Source organism: Geotrypetes seraphini, chromosome 2 (genome assembly GCF_902459505.1).
Source record: "Geotrypetes seraphini chromosome 2, aGeoSer1.1, whole genome shotgun sequence".
NCBI classification, from domain to species: Eukaryota; Metazoa; Chordata; class Amphibia; order Gymnophiona; family Dermophiidae; genus Geotrypetes; species Geotrypetes seraphini.
The window spans coordinates 253,195,952-253,207,641 of NC_047085.1; the positions used below are offsets into that span (position 1 = coordinate 253,195,952).

At 36.1% G+C, this 11,690-nt stretch overlaps 1 protein-coding gene across 2 annotated transcripts in view; it reads left to right on the top strand.

Annotated features, from left to right (window-relative positions):
- The window catches only part of PHF5A (PHD finger protein 5A), a 22,549-nt gene extending 13,612 nt beyond the window's left edge, over window positions 1–8,937 (top strand). For both annotated transcript variants that reach the window (XM_033929390.1, XM_033929391.1), the window contains exon 4: window positions 8,716–8,937. In XM_033929390.1, coding sequence (XP_033785281.1) covers window positions 8,716–8,805 — 90 coding nt within the window. In that variant the 3' untranslated portion in view covers window positions 8,806–8,937. The remainder of the gene's footprint in view (window positions 1–8,715) is intronic.
- Window positions 8,938–11,690: the final 2,753 nt, after the last annotated feature.

Genomic DNA, 11,690 nt, shown 5'->3' on the forward strand with positions numbered 1-11,690 from the left:
GATAACTGTGGTGTTTCTAGAACTGATACATGCTGACGAGCGCTCACCTCTGATAAATGCATGCATTTATCAGACCAAAACCAATCTGGGCTCGCCCGGCTGCTAGAGAAGTGGTGACCAGCTAAGTTTTTCTATTATTTTTTGGGGGTGTTTTGCTTGCTTTTTTTACTTCTTGGGTTTTTGATTTTGTGGGGGGGGTTTTTTTTTGAGGTTTTGGAAGCTTGAGTACATGGAGCTTTACAATAATTGAATTTTTTTTTTTTTCCATTTTTTATTTTCAAATTTTGCATAAAGTGTACAAAATATTAAAATACAATTGATAAATACATAGTATCACTTTTATATCTAATACATTATATATCTAAATTTGATTTTCCCCCTCACCCTCCCCCCACCCTTTTATTACTTTAATATAATATTTTTAATATTCAAATTTTACAGAAAGTGTACAACATGTTAGAATACAATTGATGAATATTCAAATAACATTTTTATTTCTAATACATTATGTTCTAAATAAATTTTATCCCCTCTCCCTCCCCCCACCCTTCTATTACTTTTCATTCATATATTACATATTGTTTAATATTTTTATAACATATTATGTAGAAATTATTTTCCTTACCCCCCCTATATGTGTGTCATAAAACAAGATTCTTAAAAGAAGAAAAGAAGAAGAAAAATCCTACTATTTATTCATTACAGTATTTTGTCAATGGCCCCCATATTTTTATAAATTTAGTATATGTCCCCTTTTGTATTGCTATTGTTCTTTCCATTTTAAATATATGACATATTGTATTCCACCAAAATGTATAATTTAGGTTGTTATAGTTCTTCCAGTTGTTAGTTATATGTTGAATGGCAACCCCTGTCATAATTAATAAAAGTTTGTTATTTTCTGGTGAAATTTGAATTTTTTTTCTCATCATTCCAAATAATATTGTATCATATGATATTGCAATATGATTTTCCATCAATTTATTAATTTGTGGCCAAATTGAATTCCAAAAAGTTTTAATATAGGGACAATGATATAATAAATGATCTAATGTCCCTGGTTCTAGATTACAGTGCCAGCATTTATTGGACTTAGAACTGTCTAATTTTTGCAAACGTGTAGGGGTCCAAAAAGCTCTATGTAATAAAAAGAACCAAGTTTGTCTCATAGATGCTGACACTGTACATCCCATTCTCCAAGACCAAATTAGTGGCCATTGAGATGCATTAATCTGATGCCCAATCTCAATGCTCCAAATTTCTCTTAGACCATTTTTTGGTTTTTTATTCAAGTATCCAGATATTAATTTATACCACAATGCGGCTTGATGTCCTAGGAAGTCTGCTTGAAAACATAAGAACTTTAAACTATATTGATTATTTAATGTTTTCCATTCAGGGAACCCAACCTGAATGGCCTGCTTCAATTGTAACCATTTAAAACTTTGTGTTTTATTAAGACCAAATCTATGTTGCAATTGTGAAAAATCCAGCAGTTTACCTTCTGAAATAACATCGTCTAAAGATCTAATGCCTGCAATTAACCAGTTCTTCCAAAGGATTTGAGCTCCGCCAATTTTGATCTTGGAGTTTATCCATATAGATTGATTAGTTGATTTGTTTATTGGGATAGGTGTTAATTTATCAATAAACCTCAATGTTTTCCAAGTATCCATTAATATTTTATTTTCTCTGTATCTTCTAGGTATGTTAATACTTGGTAAATGTACTAAATTTAGGGGAAACATAAGGCGCCATTCTAAATATAACCAATCCGGTGCATTATCCATAAGTTCTGGGAGGATCCAATACATACCCTGACGTAGAATATAGGCTTGATGGTACCTATAGAAATTTGGAAAATTTACCCCTCCCTCCTTAATTGATTTTTGCAAAGTTACTAAAGCTATTCTAGGTGTTTTACCAAGCCAAAGAAATTTTGTTAAAATGCTATTGAGCTTTTTATAAAAAGACCCCTGAAAATAAATAGGTATCATACTCATTTGGTAGCAAACTACAGGTAATATCATCATTTTAATAGTTTGAACTCTTCCCCACCAAGAAATATGTAATGGGTTCCATTGCTCACATAACTCCGTAACTTTTTTTAATACAAATTTTTCATTCTCTTTTACAGTATCTTCAATTGTATTTTTAACTTGAATGCCAAGATATTTAAATCCTTCTTCTTTCCATATGAATGGAAAAGTATCAAATAATCCTTTTACACAATGAACATTCAAGGGTATAATTTCAGATTTATTCCAATTAATTTTATATCCTGAAAATTTACCAAACTTATCAATTAATTCCAATAAAGAAGATAAGGTTGACTCTGGATTTCTCAAATAAAGCAAAATATCATCAGCATAAGCCGAAATTTTATATTCCATATCTGAATATGGAATACCTTGTATCTCCCTCTTTTGTTGTATTGCTAACAATAAGGGTTCCAATACAACATCAAATAACAAAGGAGATAGAGGACAACCTTGTCTAATTCCCCTCCGCAATTGAAAACCATCAGATATCTTATTATTAATGTTTAGTCTTGCAATCGGGAAGCTATACAATGTTTTTACCATTTGTATAAATCCAGAACCTATACCAAACCATTCTAAAGCCTGATACATAAAATTCCATTCTACCCTATCAAATGCTTTTTCAGCATCTAATGAAACTGTAAAAGCCGGTTCATCCATTTTTTTTGATAAGTTTAACATGTGAAACAATAATCTAGAGTTATTTGAAGAATGTCTTTTAGCAACGAAACCCGTTTGATGCATATCTATAATATGTGGGAGAGCTTTGGCTAATCTCAAAGCCAAAATTTTCGCCAAAAGTTTATTATCAACATTTATCAAAGATATAGGCCTGTAGTTTGAAACCAAAGTAGGATCTTTATTTGGCTTAGGTAAAACAATTATTATTGATTCAGCCATAGTACTTTTAATATTACCTTTTTTAAGTTGTGTCTGATATAAATTTAGTAAATGTGGGGAAAGGATATTTTGAAATGTTTTATAAAATTCTATTGTATAACCATCACCACCTGGAGCGGATCCAACTCTAAGAGATCTCAATGCTGTTTCTAATTCTTTTAATGATATAGGTTCATCTAAACTCCGTTTTATATGATCAGGAACCTTAGGTCCATTAATTAAATCTAAAAAATTTTTTCCATCTTTTTGTCTCTCCAAATAAGGCTCGGTAGAATACAGGTCCTTATAAAATTTTAAAAATTGTTTTAATATTATATTTGTTTGATTTGTTATTATACCATTATCATCCTTTATTCCATTAATATTAGTTTTTCTTTTTTTTGCTTTAAGATAATTTGCCAATAGTCTCCCCGCCTTATTAGAATTTCCATAATACATTGCTTGCTTGGAAAACAAATCTCTTCTTATCATTTTTGAAGTTAATTCATTATATTTACCTTTTGCTTTCAAAAGAGCTTGCAAAATTTCATTTTCTCATTTACTTACCAATTTAGCTTCTAATATTTTTATTTCTTTTTCTAATTCTATATATTGTATTTTAATCTGTTTCCTAATAAAAGCTGAATATGATATAATATTTCCCCTCATAGTTGCTTTAAATGCATCCCATACATTCTCTATAGATGTATCTTCCACTAAATTTAGTTGAAAAAATTCATTAATTTGTATTTTAAAATTTTCCAAAAATTTGTCATCCACAAGCAATGCATTATCAAATCTCCAAAGAGGTCTACCATTTTCTAATTGATCTAATTGTAATTCTATCCATACTCCCGCATGATCTGAAATAATAATAGGATCTATGGAAGCTTTAATCACCTGTTGTACTTTATTTGTTGTAACAAAAATATAATCTATTCTTGAAAATGATTTATGAACCTGTGAACAAAATGGAAATTCCTGATCATTAAAATTAAGAATACGCCATATATCTTTCAAATCACATGTTTGAACCAAATTATCTAAACCTAAAGATTTTATATTTTTACCAGGTTTTTTATCCAATAATGGATCCATTACAGCATTAAAATCTCCAGCCACCACTAGATTAGAAGCAGCCAGTGGTAACAACATATTTTGTAATTTTTTAAAAAATTCTGATTGATTCGAATTAGGGGCATATATATTAAACAACGTCAGGGCATCATTTCCCATACCTATATCAATATGTATCCATCTTCCATGTGGATCTGAATTTTTTACCTTAATCTTGGCCGTACATTTTTTATTTATAAGGATAGCTACCCCTGCTTTTTTACCCTCTGCTGGAGCAAAAAAACATTCCTTTACCCACCCACCCGATAATTTCTGTGATTCCTTTATACTAAGATGGGTCTCCTGCAGACAGTAAATATCCGCATTTTGCTTTTTTAAAAATGTTAATACTTTTTTCCTTTTGATTACGTGATTCAGGCCATTGACGTTAATAGAATATATCTTAAAAGACATTATACATTTTAATACTTCTCATTATAGTCTTCCTCTCCTCTTCCTTCATATTTAGAATCCAAAATATATTTTTCACGACACACATATTTACCCCTAAAATATCTAATCCCTTGTTTTTTTTTCCCTTAATCATAGTAAATTCTTTCCTTTTCCCTCCCTTTCCCACCCAATACAATGGCTGCTTAAGGATACACATTGGAACTGTAACCCTAATATTCTCCTCCCCTCTAGGCATTCAATATTCAATCAAATTCTCCTTCTATCTATTTATTTTAACCTTTAATTTCTTTAGTCATATTTTCTTAATATTTCATTAATGTATCTTTATCCATTTAACAGTTTTTAATTTATATTTCCTTAGTATTATTATTTACATCATAAATTTTTATCTTAAACATATATTTAGTATATTATTGATGTTTTTCTTATATTTTGCTTTTTCTTTCTTATAAATTTTTTTTTTTTTTTTTTTTATCTTTTCTTTATCTTTTTTTTCAAATATTTCAATATTTCATACTTTTATAGTTATTTCATAAAGTCATCAAAACCCATCTTAAAATTTTATGTTAAAATATCATAGGTTCTGGTTTAGAAAGAAAAGCTTTTAGTTTTTCTGGATCCTCGAAATATAAGGATTTATCTCCAGATGATACTCTCATTTTCGCCGGATAATATAGACCATATTTAAAACCTTTTTCTTTTAGTTGAGGTCTCATGTCTAATAGTCTCTTTCTTTTATTTGCTGTGTTTTTGGCAAAGTCCGGCAAGAACCATATTCTAGATCCTTTATAGTTTAGATTTTTATCTTTCTTTGCTGAATTTAATATTTCTAATGCTTGTTGGTATCTAAGCATTTTGAAAATTATTGGTCTTGGCCTGCTTTTATTTTCTGTATTTTTAACTGGAATCCTATGCGCTCTTTCTATTTCTAGTGGTTGTTTCAAGTCCAGTTGTAGTATTTTTGGAATTAAATTTTCTAGAAAAAGGATAGTATTTTTTCCCTCTAAATTTTCTTGTATTCCAAAAAGTTTAATGTTTTTCCTTCTTCCTCTATTCTCATAGTCTTCCAGTTGATCTTTCAATTTATTTAATTCCAGACTATCATTTTTACATCTGTTTGTTTCGCTTTCTATGACCTCCATTTTGGATTCTAATTCAGTTGTTCTTTTGTTATTACTTTCCATTTGTCTATGAATGTTTAATATTTCTTCTTTCATTTCAGACATATTGGTTACTGTTTCCTTAAGCATTTGTTTGATTTGTCTTAGTTCTTCCATAACTTCTGCTTTACTCAATATGTCAGGTTCTTCAATAGGAAGTGGGATCTTGCTTGGTGTTATTTGATCTTGTTTTTGTCTTTTTGCTGATGTGCCAACCTCATTTTTGTTTTGCCTGGTACTTGCCATGTTGTTGTTTCTTTTTTCGTGGATTTTATTTATTCAGTTTTGTTAGGAATCTTAAAATATCTTTCAGTCACAGTTTTTTGTAATATGTCTTTGATTTTTTTTTTTTTACACCAGTGTTGCGTTGTTCTATCACTAAGCAGATTTCAAATCAGACACTCTGTCCAAATATAATATTCAACAAAAGAGAAATCCTTTTCTTCTTCTTCTCAAGCCTCTCTCAGAATTTCATTCTGATTTCAAGCAGGAGAAATTTTCTCAACAGTAATTTCTTGTTAGTTATCTGCTTTATTGTCTCAATGAGAAAGGAAAAAGAAACCTCCTTTTAATGTGTTTCAGCTCTTTAGAAGTCTCAGTGTTCGGCACTATGTTATTCAGCACAGAAGAAAAATTTTTTTTTTCTTTCTCAGGCTTTACTTTGACATCAGGCAGGAGAGGGCTATATCAAACTGTCATATTTTTATCTTTTGACAGGCAGCCCTCTATCCCAATCAGTCTGAATTGTAGTCTTTTCTATTTATTAATTAAATGGAGTATTCAATGTTCTACCTTTTTAAAAGTATTTCAAGAAATTGCTTCAAGCAGAGGATAATTTGATCTTTCTCAGGATTCCAACTCAATACTGGCTGAAAGAGAGCTGCTTCAAACTGTCTCAGCTTTAGATTGTTAAACTGACAACTGCCATATAATGAGATCTATTTTTTTTCAATACTTCAAGTAATTAGTTGATCTCTCAGGGCTCCGACTGTCTGTGAAGGGTAATTTCAAACCGCCACAGTTCAGGAATTCAACCGACAACAGGCTTCACACTAGAATCAGTCTTTCTCTTACTTCCCTGCCCTTTTTGGTCAGTTTAAGTTTTTAATATTTCTTCTCTAAACCGTGCCGATCCAACTTTCTCTATTTAAAATAGTCTGTTCTCACAAAAAAGAAACCGGCAAAAGGACAATATTGATCTCTCTCTTCACCACCCGTAGGGCTCTGAGTCAGCGCCGGCAGGAGAAATCAAACCGCCACACAGATCGACTGACAGCAGCCTCACAACCAGATCAGTTCTCTTCTTTTTAACTTTTAGTCAGCTTTCATCGCCTCAGCGGACCCTCTCCCCAATCTTCCACTGTCTTAGCAAAGAGAAAATCTTCCGATTCTTTGCCCCCAGAGTCTCTGTTCAGCGCGGGCGGGAGAGGTCTGCTTCAAACCGCCACAGCTCATTCCCTTTTCAGCTTTTCTCGTTGTAAGTCTCTCCTTCCCAACACCTACAAATTTTACATTCGTTGGTCAGTTCAAGTTTCTATCCACTTTCACTCTCTGCTTGCCGTCTCAGCACAGACAAAAGCCGGCGAAATTACCTTCTCTCAGCTTTTCTTCGATGTCAGCGTCTTGATGTCAGCACTCTGATTATTTAGCTGTTATTCACTCAATCTTCAACTTTAATCTTAAGAGGTAATATCATCAATAATAATTATTTTTTGATGCAATCTTCAAGAAGGGAATATTATTTTTTATCTTCAGTTGCCTAAATGAAGAGGAGCTTAGCGATTACACGTCCATTCGTGTAATTGAATTGAACTGAACTTTATTTGTGCTGGTGTTTATGCCATAGATCCATTTTTTTTTTTTTAATCTTTTGTTTTCTCCCGTGCTTGATAAGAATGCCTGCTGTGGAGTTAGACAAATCATTAAATCTATAAACTGTTCCCATGCAATTTGACATTATAGAGATTTTGAACCAGCATTACTATTTCCAAAAGTTTGTGGGGACTCACTATTGACAAAATTGTTGATGTGTGTGTGTGGGGGTTTTCTGACCTGTGATTAGTGTATGCCCTTTCTTGAATTGAGAGGTGTACTGTGTGCACTGAGGTCTTTTTTAATCCACATTATTGAGGTTGGACAGCAGTGCTGCCCCTGCGTCTTTCAAAGGGAGTAATGTTGATTGATTTGTTGGGTAGTTGAAATCACCCATTATTACTATGTTACCCTCATTTCTGATAACATTTCAGCATCTGTCCTTTCAACCATCTCAAAAAGTTTAAAGGCAGCAATGTCCACTTATCTCTGCCTCCAGCACCACTATCATTGCAATATTTTAGACTGACCCCTAGTAGGGTATCAAATCACACTTTACTTAGGGGTCAGACGCTGATAGTTTGACTGCACTGGAGATGGGAGCAAATGGGCTTTGTTCCTGCCTTTCAACTTTGAGGTAACAAGAATCTGGGAGGGGGATACATTAGTCTACTAGGAGTTTTTCTTTTTTTAATTGGGAAGGGGGTCGAGGGGATTTTCACCTTAACATTTTTGCTACCTCCACAATAAATTTTTCACCTTGTGTTCCCTCAAACTTATCTGCATTGCAGTGGTTTAATAAGTCCTTAGCATGCATTTTAATGTACTGTCTACTACACACGTTAACTGCTTGCTATTGCTCTCTGCATCAGTCTCTTAATCAGGTAGTTATTATCTATTTAAAGCTTTTTTGATAAAGCATCAGCTTCTTATTCAGTGGAAACAGATTCCCATCCTGAGCCCTTAACTCTTGGATGAGACAGCATGGAAGGTAATGAAAAAGATATGCAGGGAGTGCCTAGGGTACTATACCTCAATGCTCTGCTTTCATCATTGCCAAACTCAATTAGCAGCTGTTAAATGATAATGCAGGATAGTTGAGGCTGAAGTTTGTGTAATTAAATTTCATTCTGAGTAGGTATTAATAGATGAAAAAGTTGCCTAGAAATAAAAATAGATTGAGGTAGGGAAGGGAACTTCCACGGGTGTGAATGGGTGTTGATGAAAGACATTTATACAGGAATTCTTGTGGGAACACTCCTGAAATTTTTCTTCTTTTTTTGCCATTACAGCGAGATGGCTGCCCAAAGATTGTCAACCTGGGTAGCTCCAAGACAGATTTATTCTATGAGCGCAAGAAATATGGCTTCAAGAAGAGGTGATCCATTGACATCTTAGGGAGTCACCTTGAAGGGTTAGTGAAATGTGACTGTAAGAAGATGCTTTGAACCATGGACTCTCCAATGAAAGTTTTTTTTAAAGCTGCAAAATTAAAAATTTTTTTTCTAAATTGCTGTTCTGTATTCCTTTTTTTGAAAACTAAGCATTTGTAGCCATACTAACAACACAAGATGAATTCTTTACAAATGTAATTTTCTCTCCATGGTTAGCACTGTTCTTCATCCCTCAGGTGCATGCACCTCTATCTTAGTCTCACAGGACTGTTGCCAGTGAACCAGACTGCATTCCTGCACAGGCATAGGCTTCCGAGTCTCCAAGCTGCCACTGCTACTATTACTTATTTCTATAGTGCCACCAGATGTATGCTGCATTGTACAGAGTCATGAAGGAGACGGTCCCTGCTCGAAAGAGCTTACAATCTAAACCAGGGGTGTCAAAGTCCCTCCTCAAAGGCCGCAATCCAGTCAGGTTTTCAGGATTTCCCCAATGAATATGCATGAGATCTATTAGCATACAATGAAAGCAGTGCATGCAAATAGATCTCATGCATATTCATTGGAGGAAATCCTGACTGGATTGCGGCCCTCGAGGAGGGACTTTGACACCCCTGATCTAAACAGACAAGACAGATAAACAGATGCCATAGATACAGTTGGGGGAATGATTAATCTGCTGGCTAGGGTGGTGGGCAGTAGGAAGTAGGGTTATGGATTGAAGGCTATATCAAAAAGGTGGTTTTCAGTCTGCTTTTAAACAAGGTAAGGGAAAGGGTTGTGGTGGACAAACTCAGGCCTATTTGTGGGCATAGGCTTAGTCTCTAAGCTGCCACACTGCCTACCTGTGGACATAAAGCCAAATCTCTGGACCACGCTTTGGTCCCACCGGTTGTCTGCTTGTAGCCACAAATAAGGCTTACTGAGCATTAGGCCCAAAGGCCAGCATTCATCCGCTTGAAGATCACCTAAGGCAGGGGTGTCCAATGTCGGTCCTCGAGGGCCGCAGTCCAGTCGGATTTTCAGGATTTCCCCAATGAATATACATGAGGTCTATTTGCATGCACTGCTTTCATTGTATGCTAATAGATCTCATGCATGTTCATTGGGGAAATCCTGAAAACCCGACTGGATTGCGGCCCTTGAGGACCGACATTGGACACCCCTGACCTAAGGAGTTCTTGTCTCCAAGAACCCAGAGACTGTGCGCTATTGCACTGAGAGTCCTACGAGTAGCCTCCCCGTACCCTCAGGGTGAGGCCACTCTGTCCGTCAAATGTTCTTGGACCATAAAGTCCCTTGTGAGGAAACCCCCACACCCCTTTAGTTCACACTCCACTCTTCCAAAGTCTCTTCTTTACGTCCAAAGGTAATTCTGTTCCCTGTTCAAACTTTTATGTAAATGAGAATGCAAGTCATTTCATTCAGTCTATTGTGAAGGCTTCTTCATCTTCTCCCCCCTCTTTAGGCACTTGCTCACCCTGGGAATATATGGAGTAGCCTAATCCCATCACCATACACCTGGTCTCCTGTAATGATTAATACCACCCTAAGCAGGAATTGGAATGACTGAGCTACCCTCACATCCATGTGATTTTCCTAAAATTCCATTGGCGACCCTGGAGAGTCTCTCGCATCCATGATGGAACATATACCTCATCACATGGAAAAATATCCAAAACAATTAAAAAAAAGTAACCCCCAGAAACCAGCCCTGCATTGATATACAAGTGGAACATGCAGAGTAGAGATGGGCCATGAATCTTCCACAAACACACAGGCACTGTAAGATATAATCCAAAGTCTTTAATGATGATAAGCAATAGGCCTTGGGCCTGTGTACATTTCTAACCAGAGTAGCCACAGATTAATACAGGGGCCAGATACAGATCTGACTTTCGGCATGTGAACACTACCTCAAGGATCACAATATCCAAGTGATGACACAATAGTGACAGTTGTGAACATCAAGAGTAACGGCACCTAACACACAATCTGTTATCTGAAGACATCAGCATATTGCATCTTCCATCATATATTGCAACCACTGGGGCAAGCGTCTGTACTTTGCTATTGCTTATTATCATTAAAGACTGGATTATATCCTACAGTGCTCCTAGGTTGTGGAATGTTCATGGTCCACTGCTACTCTGCATTTATCCCAGGACAAGCAGGCATGATATTCTCACATGTGGGTGACGTCATCTACGGAGCCCCGGCGCGGACAGCTTTTCAAGCAAACTTGATTGAAGTTTCAAGTTTGCACACTGCACCACGCATGTGCATGCCTTCTCGCCCACTAGAGGGCGCATCCCAACTCGTGGTCCTCAGTTCAAATTTTTCCGCGGAGCAAGAAAGCCCTGTGGATCTGAGCTCCAGTGTTTTTGCCTTCTAGCTGCCGCGTTTAGTTTGTTTTCCCTTCGAATTAGTTCGCGGTGCTGTTTTTCTTTTCGGTTTCCTTTAAAAAAAAAAAAAAAAGTCTTTCGTTTTTCCTCGGACTCCGGGGGCTCCCGGAATCCGTGGCCGCGGGACGTCGGTACGTTCCCGGCCTTCTTCTTTTTCTTCGTGGATGTCCCGTCCTGTTACGGGATTCAAAAAGTGCAGCCGGTGTGAAAGGTTGCTTTCCATCACCGACCCTCACCGGTGGTGCATTGTCTGTCTTGGGCCCGAACATCCGACAGACTCGTGTGATCGCTGTGCTACCTTCCAAAACAGGGCCCTCCGTCGCCGTAAGGCAAGAATGGCCGAATTGTTCGCCGTCGACGCACCTAAGGCCTCGACGTCGGCCTCGGCTTCGGCCCCGGCCTTGACCTCGGCCTCGGCGTCCTTGGGGGCCTCGGCCTCGCCTCGGCCCTCTTCCTCGAAGGCGTCGT